At 39.1% G+C, this 20,000-nt stretch overlaps 1 protein-coding gene across 1 annotated transcript in view; it reads right to left on the bottom strand.

The window, feature by feature from the left end:
* The window catches only part of LOC106872571 (pleckstrin homology domain-containing family M member 2), a 199,585-nt gene that overhangs the window by 34,238 nt on the left and 145,347 nt on the right, over positions 1 to 20,000 (bottom strand). The window contains exons 7-9 of the mRNA XM_014919604.3: positions 12,338 to 13,572; positions 2,972 to 3,038; positions 118 to 273 (exon numbers count right to left, since the gene is read on the bottom strand). Of these exons, the coding sequence (XP_014775090.1) occupies positions 118 to 273; positions 2,972 to 3,038; positions 12,338 to 13,572 (1,458 nt within the window). The remainder of the gene's footprint in view (positions 1 to 117; positions 274 to 2,971; positions 3,039 to 12,337; positions 13,573 to 20,000) is intronic.

Here is a 20,000-nt window from a genome sequence, read left to right as displayed (position 1 = left end):
TTTAAAAGTTAGATCCAGTAAAAGAATTGAAACCCTTCATCCTGTCCTTAATTCAAAGAGAATTTAAACATCATCACCTTACCACAGAACACAGTAATAACAGTTCGTTGTACTCACAGAAATATAATCCAATTCATGGAAGGGAATACTAGATTCTTTTATAAACTTCTGGTCACCAATGTTTTGTTTGAGTAAATATATACTTTGGGCTGTTATTACAACAAAAACATGAGTTGTCTGCCCTTCATTCTGGCCTTCACGAGTGACAAACATCTGTAAAAGAGTAAGTGGAGAGCAAGAGATAGGTTAAGGGGTTAAACAAATAATAATGATAATTATTATTATTATTACTAGCAAATCTACATATCTACAATGGAGGCATAAAATGAGGGAGGGAAATCATAACAACAGTATGTATTGAAAAATATATAAATGGATTTTAATATCAATATGATTAAAAAACTTCTTTGTAGACGATATTTTGTGTGTGGTCGACACTAATTTTCAAATTACTGGAGTCTGTTGCTCTACTCATAGCGATGTATAACTGGCCATGTGTAAACATTGGAATGGGTAAAAATACACCTACACGATCTAAAATCTGGCCCAGTGACTTGTTTGCTATGAATGAGAATGCCAGTTTTATAAGAAACTGCCTGCATCTTAATTAGAACGGAAACTGGTTTTCGGTTGGTATAAGATGTATCCATGGAATGAACAGGCGTTTACCATTGTGGGGGCCAGTTGCAATCACTGCTTCGATAACACTGAAATTTAGTTCTGCTACGGTGTATTTTGTTCTATTGCAGTGTCCATTGGCTGGATCAAAATTCTTAAGAATATTTGCCAACATAACATGGCAGTCCTGGTTTTGGACAAATGTTGCTGTAATTTAGCCCCAGGAGACATCGTCTCCAGCTGGCTATTCGACACGATCTGTATCTTTATATTTTCGAACAAGGGAATCTAGCACCCTTACTCAGCTCATCTGTGTATCGTGATTTCCAGGTTATTTCCCTTCATCAGCACAGAATAATAACCCGGAAGTCACAATACACAGATATTGTTTTGAGCTGAGTGGGGGTGCTAGATTCCCTTGTTCGAAAATATAAGGACACAGATTGTGTCGAATAGCCAGCTGGAGACGATGTCTCTTGGGGCTAAATTACAGCAACATTCGTCCTAAACCAGGACTGCCATTCTATATTGGCAAACAATCTTTTCTACAAAGTACTGTTGCTGAATATCTCACGTTGTGAGATTTAAAAATAGTAATTTTCTAGTTTTATTTTTTCAATTCGATTTTATGGAGTGGCAATCCTGATGGATTTAAGTTGTTCAAGAAATCTTGTGGGTACTGGTGGTAGCTTCGTTATCTTTTGTATCCGAACTACAGTATTCTCGACTTTCCTCAGGGAAGTTGCTAATCATGTTCTCATTCAAAGTTTACCATTTCATTGGTTGAGGTGATGACAGCTCGCAAACACAGCTATGATGCGATTTTGTAGTTTTCACTTAAATCATTAAAGACGAATTTGCATATTTCGGAAACAGATGATATTTCGAGTACAAAATCTGACCTAATTCAAATCACATTCCTCAGTAAGTCAGAGAACGAACATTGTCCGGAACTGATGTCACTTAAATAGATTGCAAAAGTTGCATCTGAAGAATTTCGTACCCTCATGTTTTTCTTCAGACTCAACTCCATCACAGACCTCCAGATGTACGATGTTTTCAAGGTGGCTTGCACTATTTGGGCTCGACTCCAGGTAGAATCTGCTTCCAGTTGCCTACAAAAAGAACACATGCTCCCCCAAACAGGGATTCATTCACTCTGATATCGCATAGGGAACGATCCAAGCATTTGTATATGAGCTTGTCATCTTGGCTGACTTCATTGACTGTTATTAGATTGGTCATTCTGAAGAGTTGCGCAGTTGCATCCTGAGATGACACATTTCAGCAGGATTCTAGTGTTATGTTTATGGGCACTTTGAACCAAGAATGAAATGTCCGGCCATTGTGCAGCAACGTTCCTGCAATCCCAGATAGAGCTGTGGCGAATACGAGTTTTTTCTCCAATTACAGAAAATCTATGATGGCATTGATAAGATATGTTTTGCTAGTTCCACCACTCATGCTAAAGGCGAAAACCTTGTTTTCCTGTTGTTGTAAAAGTGAGTTTACAACGATTTGAAAGTCGTGCTATTGGTCAGTATTTAGAGTATTGTAGACATCAGTAGACACTATTCGAAGACTCTCTGAGTCATAGTTACATATTCTTCTGTGATAATCTTTGGCATCAGTTGACTGGTTTCGTTATATTCAGGTTGAGGCAGCTGGAAATCTTAAACCTTTTTATAGCAGCAGCTTTCCTGGTAGTCCTACCAATTCCTGATTTCCGTCTCCAGGCCATAATGGTGTGGAACGAAGGAAAATTTAATAAAGCATTACACAACTTTATGCATACAATCGTTATTGACAAAGTTCATAATAGTCATACACCGATTAAAGATGAGCCAGAGCCATCACAATCATTCCTTAATAAAGCTTATAATGTAATGAAGGGGGGAAGGAAGTTGATTTACTTCCCTTCGCTTCTTTTATTAGAAGTTATCTCTCCTTAATTCTTAATTACTTTTTGTGCGCCCGTAAACTGAACAATTACCTTCAATATTCACTAAATGATCATAGATTTTCAGTTTTTTTTCTCTAAAAACCTGCCTGATTACCTCCTTCGTAATCCCATAAAACATTGTGACCATTGGTCCAACTGTGTGACCGCCAGGAGGGTACAGACAGACAGACAGACATTACGCCCCTTATAGTATGATTATTATTATTGGAATATGAAAACTGTAAAGGTTGTCTTCCATGTCTTGGGCCCACAAAAGCCCAAGACATGGAGGACAATATCAAAGGACAAGATACAATACACACAAAAAAAAAAAATGATGTGAATTCAAACCTTAAGGAATTTTTCGTTTTCTTCAAATATTTCCAGCATCAGGTAAAGTAGAATGTGATTATCTATCCTGAAATGAAAAATGCATATGAAGAGGAAAATAGAGAAGGTTTAATAATTTATGCTATTACTTCTGACTAGGCACAATCTCAACTTTTTCATTAAAACACATGACAATCCTCACTATTCTACAAATGTTATCGATTATATATCATGTGTCTCTCAGATACCATATTTATTCCAAACACCTTATGTATCCCAGGTTTTTTTCAGAAAAGAACCATATACCTTCATGCATAAGACATAATTTAAAGAGTGGGTATCAAGAAGGACACCCAGCAACTGTAAGACACTGTCTCAAAATGTTCCATCCAACCCATGCCATTAAGGAAAAGTAAATGTTAAATTGATGATGAAATTATGGTAATAAAGCATAACTTCAGTTTAAAAGATAATTGGGAAAAAGAATTAATAGAAATTAGTGCCAGGAATGTGGATTGCAGGATCTGAAAACAGTTTGTAAAAGGAGAAAACTATATACCACAAGGCATTATTAACTGATGATAATCTACTGATTCTGCCATGAATTTCACAGCAGTTGCATTTAGCTATAGGCCAGCCTTGAATGAGTAGCTGTGACAATCTTGAGTTGTTTCAATACATAGTGTATCTAGAATTACATTATACACTGCTTTGTTCTTTAGACAATAGAGTACAATTTCAAGATTTAGCTGTTATTTCCAATAAGTAAAGCAACTAAGGATCTTTCAAAGGTTCCTAATAGCAACAGTAATTGTTACAGCTGCACTCTATAATAGTTGGAATATTTTTTGATAATCTTGCTCTCATAGCAGAATCTGTAACAGAACTAGGAAAGAAATTCCAGGTGTAGAAGGAAAACATGGAATTGAAGAGTCTTGAAGTTAGCTTAGCATAGATCAAGGTTCTAGTAAACAAGAAAACAGTTAGGACCCTTCCCACTTCATATGTAGAAAAGGTGTAGGCAGAGATTCCATATGGTGTACCCAGAGCAAGATATGCATACACAACAGGTGCAGTGGAATCACAGGAAGGTTAATGAAAAAAGTTGTGTTTTTGTGTGGAAGATGCACAGGAGCCATAAAGTCTACAGATTCACAGGAAATTAAACTTCACTAATACTTCAGAGGCTCTCTAGAGGTTTTAGATAACTTCAGTCAAAATTATCAGAGGAGGAGGATGTTCTAAAAGTGTGATTGCTAGAATAAGAAGACAATGGATAAAATTCAGAGAACTTTTACTTCTGTTGGCAACCAAAGGTCTCGCCCTTCAAATGAAAGAAAGATTATATGATGTGTTATATGGACTGTTAGATATGTAATTCGTCTGACGTTCCGTGTGTCATGTGGTTCGTCTGAGTTCATTGTTTCATTGTTGTTGTCTTGTGGGACTGTCGTAGTAAAATGTCATTGATATATATATGGCGGACATGACTTTTGTTTATTCATAACGAACATTGTGTGAGTGCGTTCTTTGTATGTAATTGAATAATAAATGTAATAATTAAATTGTACAACTCGTTGTGTTATCTCTACGAGTCATCCGTGGGAAACATAACAGAGTTTATTGGCGTCGCCGATAGGATACATGCTTACTTTACCGTAAAATTATTCATCGTAATAACAATGGCTGAAAAACAGACAGTAGAACTTATTAAATTGTTTAGGGAACAAATGGACAAGCAAATGCAACAACATCAGAGAGATATGGACACTCTGTTAAAACTGTTTGGTGCTCGACAAGTTGAAGGCGATTCTAGTGGCTATTTTTCAGCTGCTTCAACAACAGTGTCGATTCCACCATTTACTGCATTTGATTCAGCGACAGAACTATGGCCTGATTACTGGTCAAGATTCCGTACATTTGTGGCTGCTAATGCTGTACCTGAAAAACGCATGGCACAAGTGTTCCTGACCAATCAGACTGCTACTGTTTACAAACAACTTGCTAATCTGGCTACCCAACAAAATCCGCCTAAAGATATCAACAACTTGATAATGGACGAAATCGTTGACTTCATGAAGGAACAGTTCGACCCTAAACTTTTCATTGTGAGAGAGCGTTTCAAGTTTTGGAGTGATATGCAGCGGAAGCCAGGCGAAACTCTCCAGGAGCTGGCAGCACGTATACGCCAAGATGCAGCTACCTGTGATTTTCCAGCGATCACCAACCCACAGGATGAAGCTCTGAGACAGAGATTCATATGTTCGGTTAACAATGAAGCGGTTCTGAAGGCGCTTTTTAAGATAAAAGACTCAGAACTAGATTTTGCCCATGCTGTCCAGGTTGCCATTGAGACTGAAGACGCAGCAAAGGTTGCAAAAGAAACTGTATACGCTTCCAAAACCAAGCAGGTGTACAAGGTCCAGCAGAACAGGAATAAGAGTCTTCAAAAGAGCCATCAGCAGTCTTATTCCACAAACCAGGAGAAATGCTACCGATGAGGAAAGGCCCACAAAGCAACAGACTGTCCTTTCAGGGAAACCAAATGTCATTTTTGTGATAAAAAGGGTCATTTGCAAGCGGTGTGTAGGAAAAAACAACATCAGCAACGCAATGGCCATTCACAAACTCCCGTGAAAAGAATCACAAAAGCTGAGCTAGTCAAGGCGATCCTAGGTGAAGTTTCCCGAGACACTCACAGTTTAATTGTGCCAGTAACAATCCAGAACAGATTGTTCACAATGGAATTGGACACTGCTACTACAGGCAATTTTGTTTCCTTGTCGGTCTGGAAACAACTTGGAAGACCAAAGCTGCAAGATGTCAAGCATCGCTATGAATCTGCCAGCAAGCACAACCTGCCTGTTCTAGGAACTTTCATGGGCCAAACCAAGGATCCAACAACTGGTAAGCAGGATCTTATACCTTACATAGTCACCAAGATCTCTGATCTTAATTTGCTGGGTCGGAATGCTATCCAGACTCTGGGAATTTCCGTAGACACTGCTCTAGGTTTGAAAAGCATAGACAGCCAAGCTAAGAGGGAAGGTGCAGAAGGGATGTATCCTGGAAGGGAATCTGGAAGCCTGTTCAATTCAATGAATACGGAACGCCAGTGGTACCGATTCGTAAAGCACACGCTTCAAGCAACCTGAAGCCCAAACTACGGATTTGTGGTGACTACTCTGTGGGAATTAATGACCAACTTGCTGATCACCGTCATCCAATGCCACTCCCTGCTGAACTGATGCAGAAACTCGGAGGTGGATTCGGATATACAAAGATAGACCTTGCTGATGCCTATAATCAGATCAAACTGGCTCCAGAAAGTCAACGCAGACTTGCACTCAGCACTCACCGTGGAGTACTCCTGCAACAACGACTCCCTTTCGGAATCAAGTCAGCACCTGGTTACTTTCAGGAGATCATGGAAAACCTGACCCATGATCTACCTGGAGTGGCCGTCTTCCAGGATGACATGCTCGTCAGTGGGAAAGATGCAAACAGTCACTTAAACAACCTAAAGTGTCTGCTCACACGTCTAAGCGACAATGGACTCAGATGTCGCCGTGAAAAGTGCCAGTTTGCACTACCCAATGTAGAATACCTTGGACACATTTTGTCGACTGAAGGGATCACTAAGGGATCCAAAGTCGAAGCAGTCTTAAAGATGCCATCTCCAACGAACGAATCAAGCTTGAAATCTTTCCTAGGTTCAGTTCAGTTCTATGGAAAGTTTATCCCAAACTTAGCCAGTATAGCAGAGCCACTCTATTGCCTTACGAAAAAGTCAACTATTTGGAAGTGGGGAGATGAGGAACAGTCAGTTTTTGATCACTTGAAAAATGTACTTTCATCAAGTCAAGTTCTGATACACTTCGATCCAAACAAAACTTTGGGACTGGCTTGTGACGCATCAAACGTTGGTATTGGAGCAGTCCTATTTCACCGCTATCCTGATGGAAGCGAGCGCCCAATATCCAATATGTCCAAGACTCTCACTTCTGCACAGCGTAACTACAGTCAAATTCAAAAGGAAGCCCTAGCTATCATATTTGGCTTGCAGAAGTTTTACCAATATTTGTATGGTCGTAAATTCGTACTCGTGACTGACCACAAGCCACTGACATCACTATTCAGTCCGAGGAAAGGGACGCCACTTCTCGCTGCTAACAGACTAGCACGATGGGCCCTGTGGCTGAACCAGTTTGACTACACCATTGAATATCGGAAATCAGCAGATCATGGCAATGGTGATGCCCTCAGTCGCTTGCCATTCGGTGATGACAACGACTTTGACAGAAAGGAAAATGGGGAAGACATAGACATGGTGTGTGCCATCAAAGCTCTTAGTATTCAAGTCCAACCTGTGGATGCTAACGTCCTCCGTCAAGAGTCAGGGAAAGATCCAGTGATATCTACAGTGATGCGCTACGTCCGTGAAGGCTGGCCACCAAAGAACATGGAGATCAATGACGAAGTCAACAAGTTCCGTAAGTTATCAAACTCACTTAGTATCTGTCATGGATGCCTTATACATGGATCTAGAGTTGTGATTCCACATAGCTTGCAGCCAAAGATCCTCAATCTTCTGCATCTTGGACATTTTGGCATGGAACGCATGAAACAACTAGCAAGAACTGCTGTTTATTGGCCTGGTATCGATGCTGCTATAGAGATAGCCAGTTGACGATGTGATTCGTGTAACGAACATCAAAGGCAGCCATCTAAGCCTCCAGTTCACCCATGGATGTTACCAGAAAAGACGTGGAGCCGCTTACATCTGGACCATGCAATAAATTTTATGGGTAGAGATTGGCTGGTGATCACAGATGCTTATTCCAAGTACCCATGCATTCATCCTACTTCCTCCACGTCCTCCAAAGCCACTTTAAATCTGCTTGAGGAAGACTTTGCGCACTTCGGATTTCCTCACACACTGGTCACCGATAATGCACCAACTTTTACGTCTGAGGAGTTCCAGAGCTGGTGCAAAGAACGCGGGATCACACACCTGACAGGTGCACCTTACCACCCAGCTACCAACGGAGCAGCGGAACGTTTGGTGCAGACCTTCAAACAAGCTCTGAGGAAGTCTTCTCTTCCGCCGACACGAGCACTTCAAGAATTCTTGATGCAGTACCGGAGAACACCGACATCCTGTGGATTCTCTCCAAGTGAACTTTTGAATCACCGGCAGATACGAACAAGGATTGATTCTCTGCTGCCATCGCCAGTACACATTGCTCAAGGCAAACAGTCTAAGGAAGCACATAAGTCTCAGGTGACTCCAAGCTCGGCTGATGTCGCTAAAGTTACCAGGCAGTACAAAGCCGGAGATCCTGTGTATGCACTCTACTATGGACCTCGCCGAGACAAAGATCCCCGATGGGTACCAGCAATCATTAAGAAGTCATTGGGTACTCGCTGCTTTAACGTGAAGGTCATACCTCATGGCCCGATGTGGAGATGACACTGGGAACAGCTGCGACCGCGGTACACAACTGAGGAAGACAATGAACCTGGTGATGCAGAAAACACTGTATTTGAATTTGCAACAGATCACCCGATGGAGATCTCGGAAACTGTGCCACTAACACAAAGACAAACCAGACCCAAGACCATGTTACCCGTTCCAGAGTATGGACCAGACAACCCAAGACGGTCCAAGAGAACCCGTAAAACCCAAGAGAGACTTTGCTGTTGATACTTCTTGTGTAGCATCAATTTCAGTGGGGAGGTGTTATATGGACTGTTAGATATGGAATTCGTCTGACGTTCCGTGTGTCATGTGGTTCGTCTGAGTTCATTGTTTCATTGTTGTTGTCTTGTGGGACTGTCGTAGTAAAATGTCATTGATATATATATGGCGGACATGACTTTTGTTTATTCATAACGAACATTGGGTGAGTGCGTTCTTTGTATGTAATTGAATAATAAATGTAATAATTAAATTGTACAACTCGTGTTATCTCTACGAGTCATCCGAGGGAAACATAACATGATGTTTGTGTATGAACAGCAATGCCACATGATAGAGAGAATGCTAAGGTCATGCAAAGACTTGAGAGGAGTGAAGATAATATGCTCCATTGGATTTTCAATGTCAGTGTATATAGTGTACCTAGTGTATTGAGAGAAAAATTAGGCATAAGAGGAAATAGATGTAGTGTGCAAGAGAGAATACTGCTCTGGTTTGATCATGTAATGCATATGGGCAAGGAGAGTTGCATAAAGAAGTGCTGATCACTAAAATTGGATGGAACCTGCAGAAGAGGGAGACCCAGAAAGACATGGGATGAAGTAATGAAGACTGCTCTCAAGATGCTGAGCCTTACAGAGGAGATGACAAAAGACTGAGATGACTAGTGTCTTGCTATACTCAAGAAGACCCAACCACCACAACAGAACTGGTATCCTAAAATCACTTCGCAATGGTTGTATGTGTTTCTCTCATTCCATCAAGCATTTCCCTCACATCTCACCACTGCCTTATCTTTGGTAATACTCAGCTGTTGTAATCACCTGAGAGCAGAAGAAACACATACTATGTCCCCTCCCTTTAGTTACCTTCCTTCCACCCCAAAACACTTCCATTTCTCCTTATTTTCTCTTCCCAGTTTCCACTAATCCTTTCTGTGCCTTCAGCCTGTTATACTTCAGCTTTAGCACTTATCAACAACCTCATATCTATTATAACCCCACCCCACCCTCACCCCTAACAACTCCACTTTCTCTCACTATCACTTGCTACAGTCACCTCTATGCCATCTCTCCTCACATTACTTCCCCTCTAGTCCCCCTGCCCATTCACTTAGTCCAATCCTCTGTATCCTTTCACTTAAATCCACCCCCACTCTACCTTGAGGATAGGTCCCAACACATCTCCACCACCATTTCTTTCATTCACTCTAACTCTGTCTCTCTATCTTTCTTTCGTTTCTTTTCCAAATGGTGTATCCATGTATCTTCTCTACAGCAAGACCCCTATCTTTATACTTCTTTTTAACCTCTCATCAACTGGCACAAAGCCACCTCCCTAAATACTCCCACCCACCCAGTCTAGGGGGCCTTTGTCTTGCAAGTTACTTGTTGAGCACACAAATGCTAGTGCCATGCAAAAAGCACCTAATACACTTATCCCAGTCCACTCCAGCTGCACTCAGCCTTGAATAAAAGACTCAAGAATCCTGTTCCATTCCAATTGCACTCACCTGTAAAATAGATCAATGTGTCACCAAGTTGAAGACATTGACAGCAGTAGATATTGAACATACAATATTTGCATCAGAAACTCAAGTGGAGTAATTATATGTGTACCTAATGTTTTGTTAAAGAGGGATTTTTTGTTTAATTGTGGTCATTATTGTTTTTTAGCTTCAAATCAAGCACACTTATAATCAAAGCACTCCAGCTATGACTATCCCATCTTTTATCTAGTCACAGTGAACCCAGGATCACATTATCCAATGTGTCCTTTTTAAAACAGCTATGTGACATTTGATTGCGATTTCTTGCAGATCATGTGACTACGTAGAAGCTCCATTGTGGTTTGGAGAGAGGGTGGGTATTTGCGTCTGCTGTTGTTTAATTCCAGTTTAACTCTGATTCAGAGTACAAACCTATGATCAAATACATGCATTTCAGTGACAACTCTGCCATAGTTTTAGTGGTTTATAGGACTAGATTATCCAATGTTAGAATTTATTTTAAGAACAAAATAAATTTTCTCCAATGACTATGAAGGTCTCAGCAGGTATAAGATAGTTTCAGTTACCTAAGTGATTAATAAGTTATGGTGGAGGGTGTTCTGAAAATATAGTAATTAGAATAAGAACAACCTGGAGAAAGTTCAGAGAGCTATTACCTCCGTTTGTAACAAAAGATCTCCGAGTGAAAAGCAGATTATATGACACATGTGTATGGACAGCAATGCTACACAGTAGTGAGATATGAGCCTTAGATGAAGAGGACATACAAAGACTAGAAAGTTGTGCAATGTCAGAGTGCTTATACAACAAAGTGCAGATATGTCAAGAGAAAAATTGGGCATAAGAGGGATCAGATATAGTGCACAAGAGAGAAAACTGTGCCGGCATGGTCATGGGATGTATATGGATGAAGATGGCCACATAAAGAAGTGACATTAAAGTGACTGGAACTTGGGGAAAAGAAAGACCAAGTAAGACATGGAAGAAGGTAGTGAAAGCTAATTTCAAGATGTTGAGCTTCATGAAGGAGATGATAAAAGGTTCATGATGGTTAGCAATTGACTGTGTTTGAGAAGATCCATCTGTCACAGTGAAAGGGAAGTCCTAGACGCATTATGTTTATGTCTATACCCACTGAACCAAGCCCCTGCACCCAATCTCTTCCTGTAAAACCTTCCTTACCTCTCATCTTCCTTACACTTCATCATTCTTCCTAGTACAGCATTATTCAGTTGCTGTAATCATATGAGAACAGAATTGCACATATTTCATTATTCTTTGCTATCAGTTACCCCCCCCCCCCCCCACAACCTCTCCCTTTTAACATCCATTCTTCATTCTCCATTATTTTCTACTGATTACACCCTTCTAAACTTTCAGTTATCTCTCCCTCTCTCTGTCATACCTCATCTTTAACACCTTCTCATGTCCGCTATCATTCACAACACTCTCTTGTATCTCTTATCATTCTCAACACCCTCTCACATAAATTGTTTATCATCACCACCCCCCACTCATTATATACACCTCTGACCTTCCTTTCTGCCACTGTATATCTCTTTCTCTCTTCCATTTCCCCACTCTGCACCTTATCGCCCTACTTCTGATCTATCAACAAGTTTATTATATTGTTGCCCTCTAGCTTTTCTGTACTGGCCACTTATCCTGAACAACCCCTATTTCTTCCACCTTGCTCCCGCAAAACTGATATTTAAACTGATCACACCACCCTCCTTGTTCATCATTCACTACATTTGCCTCTATTCCCATCTTCAACCAACTGTCATCCTCTTCTCACACTCTTACAAACTTACCTACCCTTCCTCGTCCTCTGTCTGTATTCTCCCTTACACTCACCTTCTTGTATCGTGAGAATACACTTTGCCACCTTGTTGCCATCATCTTTATCTTCTTTCTAGCTACTCCCATCCATCCATTCAAGAGAGGGAGGAGAGAGGAGAGGGAAGAGGAAGAGAATGGAGAGTAAGTAGAAAGAGTAGAGAGAGAAGAAAGAGAGAGTGGAGAGAGGAAAACAGAGATGGGAGAAAAAGAGAGAGGAAAGAGAGAGGGAGAGAAATGAAAGAGAAAGCAGGAAAAGAGGGAGAAAGAGGTGAAGACAGATAAAGAGAGGTGAGAAATGAGAGAGTAAGGAGAAATAAAATGCTGCTGCACTTACATAACTTGTCCAGGATCAGGCTGTAGAGCATTTTCCTGCAAACTATCAGCATCATGTCTGGGATACATCTTACGAAGATGGACATCTTCATCAACCGGGAATATATCACTGAACACCTGTTTACGACATGGCACTGAGCTAGAGTGTCTATCGGCAGTATCAGTCTTACAATAAATGTCCTCCTCTTCATCATCAACAGAGGGTTTCTGGGCACTGTTTGTGACAATCAGGTCACATGATGAAGCCCTTGTCTTATCTTCACATGAAGAAGAGCAGTCAGCATTGTAACCACCTAAGGAGGTCACTTCAGCCACATCAACACAGCCCTCAGTTGAACCTTCACTCTCCTCTACCTCTTCTGCTTCAGAACTATCTTTGTTCTCTTTAGTATCTTCATCACCCTCTTTAGGTAACTGATCACTGATTACAGTTTCTGATGGAGATGAGTCAGTTAATATTTCCTCTTTTTTATCTACAATATCAACAGGTTTGCCATTTAAGATGACTGAACTAATTAACTGATCACCCTTCTCTTCCTCACATGATGTCTTATTGTCCAAAATCACATCATTTTGTTTGTCTGACTTCTTTTGATTGTTGACAACAGCTTTCTTTTGAAGAACTTTATTATTTTTTACTGCTTTTGAGTAAGAGTTTGAAAGGGTGTCTTTCTCAGGCACACTGAGCATAGGATTACTTTTAGATACTGGAGTTGGTTTTGTTGTAATTACACTTATGTTTCTTGTTGTTGTTTTTAGTGATGTTGCTGCTGTTAGTGTTGCTGCTCTCGTTCTGGTTGTTGTTGCATTTGTTTTCACCAAAGTGGCATTATCAGTGTTTGGTAAGTGATTTTTACTGATGGCATCTTTCTTTATGCGTGGCTGTTCCCGTTTCTTCCGCTTCAACACCTTTGACTTCACATGGATCACCTCAAGGTTGTTCTCCCCATCCACATGGCTATTTGGCAACACATTCTCAATGCGTCGGAATCGGCAGTCCTCTGTGTTTGAGCTAATACTCGAAAGAGACATACTGTCAGACATGGTCAGACTCCCTCTACTCTGCCGATGAGACGTACTGCTGTCAACTCCACAATAATAACCTGAATCTAGTGAGCCAACATGATAAAGTTTTGGTAGGTGAAAGCTGTTATTCAGACTACCATTGTCACTGTTGACACTGCCACAATCACTGTCAGTGGCAGTGACAGTTGACTCAATCATTGAACTGGAAATCTGCAAAGAAAGAAAGAGAGAGAGAGAGAGGATGATGAAACAATAACTAAACATGTGTGTGTGTATGTATATATATATATATATATATATATATATATATATATATATAATCAATAATAATATAGGATAAAATTAATAATTAATAATTCTACCAAGTAGTTCGGTATGTTAAAAGAACCATTATCGGTAAACTTATATAAAAATTTTATAATTATAAGCATAATTATAATTAGGGTTCAGCAAAATTGCTTCACCACATACCGAAATTTAGAAGTAGCAGTTAAATACTATTTCACTACTATAAGATATCTCCCAGACAGCAATACTCCCAACTCATGCAGGCAAAGAGGGTGATTGGGGAAGAATATGAGTTCTCACTCGTCTATATAAATTCAGAAGTACTGGTTTTTGGATATAAGCTATTCGATGGTGCTTGGTCGAATACATATTTTAATTATTAGTACTCTCAAATTTATGATTGAAATACTATACTGAAGACGGAAATAAGTGAGTAAAGATGATATTTTACATATCTTTAATCCAGAAACGCGTTTATAGTTGATCAAAGCCGGGTGGATTCGTTATTTTTTTCTCTTTGCCTGCGGGATTTGGGAGTATTGCTGTCTGGGAGATATCTTATGGTAGTGGAATAGTATTTAACTGGTATTTCTAAATTTCAGTATGTGTGAAGCAATTTTGCTGAACCCTAATTATAATTATGCTTATAATTATAAAAGTTTTGTGTGTGTGTGTATATATATATATATATATATATATATATATATATATATATTATAGATTAGTAACAGGATTCATTAGAGTCTATATGCATCGTCAATGTTTATACATGTTTAAAATTTTACCCAAAGATGGTGGTTCTATACTATGGTGTTATCTATGAACATATCAATAAAATTATACCAAAACAGCTGTAGTAAATTTTAAACTCCATTTGTTATTCTTTTTATATAATACTAGCAGTACCCATGGAAATTCCATGGTTATTTATTGTATGATGAAATTGTATATTTTCCTGAAACATTTTATTCTTGAGATGTAAAAATCTACACTGTATCTAGACTGTACTGAAGCACCAACCAACCAACCAACCAACCAACCTACCTACCTACCTACCTACCTACCTACCTAACCACCCACCCACCCACACACCCACACACCCACCTACCTACCTACCTACCTACCTTCCTTCCTACCTACCTTCCTTCCTACCTACCTACCTGCCTACCTACCTATCTATCTATCTATCTATCTATCTACCTAGAGTAGACATGTATATAGGTAGACAGATTTCAGAGAGATTTGGCTGCCACTTCTAGCAAATTATGTTCCTTCGTCATCTCATAATGTTAGAATGTCCTGGGTATGACTGTGTCCTGAGGATGAGCGTGCCCTGAGGATAAGTATGCCCTGAGAATGAATGTATTCTACATTAAATATTAGTATTTCCTGAAGACAACACACAAACATCTATCCTACACTTAAAGAGAAGGGAAGTTGTGGAAGAGGGAGAACCAGGAAGACATGAGACAAAGTATTGACGGCTAATCTCAAAATGCTGAGCCTTACAAAGGAGATGATAGAGGACTGAGATATGTAGAGCATTGCTGTACTCAAGAAGACCTGCCCACCATAACACAATTGATATCCAAAAACCAAGGCGATATGCAAAAAGCATTGGTGTGGGTGTTGGTGCCGTGTAAAAAGCACTGATGCTGGTGCCATGTAAAAAGCCTTCTGTAAAGTGGCTGCTGTTAGGAAAGGCTGTAGAAACCAAGCCAAAACAGAGTATGAGATTTGATGTGGTCCCTGGCTTTGCTAGCTCTTGTCAAGCCATCCAACCCAAGCTAGCATGGAAAGCAAACATTAAATGACAATGATGATGATGATGATTCATTAAGACAGTAATCATAGCAGCTGGAATGGATATTAGATGAAAATAGGAATGTGTGCATGTGTACTTATACATTTCTATATATGTATGTATACATACATATATGTATCAATTATCATATATCAATTAATTATATGGTTGGCGTTAGGAAGGGCATCCAGCTGTAGAAACTCTGCCAAATTAGATTGGAGCCTGGTGTTGCCATCCGGTTGCACCAGTCCTCAGTCAAATCGTCCAACCCATGCTAGCATGGAAAGCGGACGTTAAACGATGATGATGATGATGATGATGATGATGATGATTTATCATATATCAATTAATTATTAATTTTTACCCTATATCTACATATATGTATATAAATAATTGGTTCCCGAAATGAGGTGGGTACAAGGCTGCCAGAGTTCTGTGATTCGAATGACCTAATGATCTGCAACACTAACTTCATGAAGCCAGCCAGTCACATGATAACCTATAAATCTGGTGACCATACTAGCCAGGTTGACTACATTCTTACCAGAAAGCAGAATTCATGGCTACTCATAAATGCAAAGGCCTTCCCTGGAGAAGAATGTACCCCACAGCATAGGTTACTCATTGGGGACTTCAGGTTACTGACTCAAAGGATTCCAAGAAGCAAGCCAGTTTGGAAAAGAAGGGTATGGAAGCTTAAGGATCCTGTGATTAGTCAGAGATTTAGAGATGTCCTAAATGAAGCATATAATGAGAAGGAGGAAGAGTTACAGACTTGTAGCATAGAGGGTAAGTGGAAGTTCCTACAGGAAAACTTGCTGAGAGCCTCAAACCAAATTTGTGACTGGTACAAAGTGCCAGCAACGCCTAGGGTGATGTGGTGGTGGAACAGTGTAGTTAACAGTGCTATTAGAGCAAAGAAACAGGCTTGGAAGGACTTCCACACACAAAGAGGAATTTGGAATCTTCTTTTTTTGATGTTATATATTTACCATTTCAGGGGCTCATTTGCTAATAGGAATTACAAAGTTTTACATGTAAGGAATTTCCCGTTGGAAATTTTTCAGACAGAGAAATTAGATAATATGAAAATGAAACACATGTAATGGTGAATAAATAATATAAAAAAATTTCCAATTTCCTATTTTGTTACAAAAATAATATTTCCATAATTCTCAATTTTAATATGTATTTTAAACTAGCATACAACAACTGGGAGTACATATTAGATTGTAATAATGGAATGAGCAGATGTGCTTCAAAAGGAAACAGCTAGGATTTACCCATATGTACATATATACAGGGGTTGGACAAAATAATGGAAACACCTAGCAACATAGCATCATAATTTTGAAATATCTATAAAACTGTCAAAAGCTTGTTTATCTTTATGTTTTTTAATTTATTATTAGTGTTGCTAAATACGTTTTGCAAAAAATTGCTGTTTCTTTTCAGATATCATCAGAAAAAGGTAATTAAAATTCATTAAAATGACAGATCTATCAAACTTTCAAAAAAGTCAAATTGTTGGTGTTCGTATGGCAGGTGCTAGCATAACGAAAACAGCCAAAATGTTTGGTGTATCAAGAAGTACTGTCTCAAAAGTAATGACAGCCTTTGAGAAAGAGGGGAAAACCTCCTCATTGAAACAAAAACTCCAGAAGAAAACCAAAACTTTCAGATAGGGACCATTGAACTCTTACACGAATTGTTAGAAAGGATCACAAAAGTACAGCTCCCAAAATTACTGCAGAGTTTAATGACCACCTCAAGAACCCAGTTTCCACAAAAACTGTTCGCCGGAAGCTGCACAAAGCCAGATTTCATGGGAAGGCTGCAACCGGAAAACCACTTCTTTCAAAAACAAACGTTGCAAAGAGTTTAGAGTAAAGTAAAAACCTACAGAATTGGTCTCTAGAGCAGTGGAAGAATGTTATTTTCTCGGACGAGTCATTCTTTACCTTATTTCCAACCAGTGGCTGAGTATACGTGTGGAGACAGCCAAAAGAAGCTTTGACCCAGACTGCCTTCTTCCATCTGGGGAGCTATATCTTGGAAATCTGCCTGCCCAATGGTTTCCCTTCATAGCAGAGTTAATAGGCAAGACTAATTAAGCATTTTATCTGATCAAATTCATCCTATGGTTGCAGAACTGTTTCCGGAGAGAAAAGCAAGCTTTCAGGATGATAATGCACCATTTCACACAGGTAAAGTTGTTACTGAATGGCACGAGGAACATTCTAGTGAAGTTGAACATCTTATTTGGCTACCACAGTCCCCAGATCTCAATATTATTGAACATTTATGATGCATTTTAGAAAAACAAGTAAGGAGTCGATATCCTCCTCCATCATCACTACAAGAACTGGAGACTGCTTTAGCAGAAGAATGGACAAAAATTCCTTTGGAAACAATTCAAACTTTGTACGAGTCCATACCTTGTAGAATTCAAGCTGTAATCACTGCCAAAGCAGTCCTACCCCATATTAAAATAAATTTGTTTGAAATTTTAAGGTGTTTCCATTATTTTGTCCAACCCCTGTATATATATATATATATATATATATATATATATATATATATACACACACACACATACACACACATGCATACATACATACATACATACATACATACACACATATATGCAAATAATACTTACACACATACCCACATACATACAACACACATATATACAAATCAAAACTATTCATGCAGAAATTTCATCAATGGAATTATTCAAAAACTTGTGTAAAATGAAATTGTTAGTAAAAAACCTGGTTATAGAGATAACTTATAGAAAGAAAATGGATATGAAGATATACGAAACTAACAAGGATTATCTCCTAATAAACTATACTGGGGTATCTTAAAAAACAGACATGGAGCATCTTATAAGAACAGAGACCCCCAAGAGAAATTTTGTAAAGCCTATGGAGTGGAGGAGGAGTTCAAAATTTCTGTGTGTGTGTGTGTGTGTGTGTGTGTGTGTGTGTGTGTGTGTGTGCGTGTGTGTGTGTGCACGCGTGTGTGTGTGTGTGTGTGTGTGTGTGTGTGTGTGCATGCAGATTTTAAGAGGAAGCTCATCAAATATTCTTGGGCGCCACCTTGGCTCACCAGGTCCCAGACCAATGCACCTACTATATTCTCCTTCTTATAGGACCTTTATATGAAACAGTCATGGGATATCTTATAATAAATATGAGTCATTTTTCACTTTATTTGAAAGAAAAATATTTAAAAACAAACAAAAACAGTACAGTAGATGAGGGGCATGAAGCACTGCAAAGCACAAGGACCAGGAGGTAAAGTTATTCACTGAACACCACTGACAAGCCATTATCAGAAACTGAGCAGCAATAGTAAAGCAAGGAGAAAGGATTTAGAAAAACCAAAACTGAGGCCAAATTGAAACAATTGTATAAAGAATGAGGAAACAGGTTATGTGACATTGAAAAATCCCTGTTTACCTGAGTTAAATGGTATGGCCTAGATGAAACTTCAAAGACACTTAGACTGGGGTAAATATATACAGGGGTTCCATATATGATATCCCTGTTAGGTATCAGCTTATGAGGAGAATTTTAAGCTAAGATGTAACCTATAAAAAGAAATAAATAGTAAAGTAACTTTTTAAAGTTGTCAAGAAATAATATATCAAACTCAGAAATTAGAGTTAAGACATGAAACAACTTCGATGGTTCCATGTTATTCAAGACTTCAACAATCGTAGCACTATAACTGACTAACAGAATAGTTGTAGTAGTGTGGGGAAATTTCAGATTACAACTGAGTCTGATAACATTTTAGTCTTTTGTTTTCTACGCTTTTTCCCCCTCATCTTTTCTTTCTCTTTTTCAGTAAGATTGTGGATCTATCTTATATCATTAAGAACTCTGTGTTATGAAACTACTGGGTTTATCAATCCCCACTTCAATATCTTACACCTATGTAGATTTGCTTAAAAGTTCATAGGTTGACCAAGATACTCTCATGGAATGGGACCAAATGGGGTTAATTTTTCAACACAGTCCCCCTTTCAATTCACACACTTCTTCCATTGTAGTTGCAGTGCTTGCATCCTATTGAAGAAGCAGTCATGCTGTTGGTCAAAAAAGTCAGCAGCAGCAGCAGATATGACATCATCAACACTGTGATATTGGTTCCCAGTCAAGTGTTTTTTCATGTTGGGGAGCAAATAATAATCAGATGATGACAAATCAGGAGAATTTGGATGGTGATCAACCAGTTCAAAGCCACAGTCATCCACAGCAGCTATTCAAATGAAGGACTTATGTGCTGGAGTTTTGTCCTATTGAAACAAGAACCATTTCATTAGTTTTCCCCGGATGTTTGGTCATGATAGTCTTTCATAACTGCCTCAGCAAGTTGGTACAGTACTCTTAATTGATGGTGTGGCACTTTTGAAGATAGTCAATAAACACAATGCCTTTTGCATCTCAATAGACTGAGGCCATCACCTTTTCTACAAATGAAATGACCTTGGCCTCCTTTGCAGCAGGTAAGGAAGGATGTTTCCACTGCA

Source organism: Octopus bimaculoides, chromosome 24 (genome assembly GCF_046866305.1).
Source record: "Octopus bimaculoides isolate indiv1 chromosome 24, ASM4686630v1, whole genome shotgun sequence".
Classification (NCBI taxonomy): domain Eukaryota; kingdom Metazoa; phylum Mollusca; class Cephalopoda; order Octopoda; family Octopodidae; genus Octopus; species Octopus bimaculoides.
Note: the sequence above shows the minus strand (reverse complement) of the source record. Positions and strands in the feature narration are given on the sequence as shown.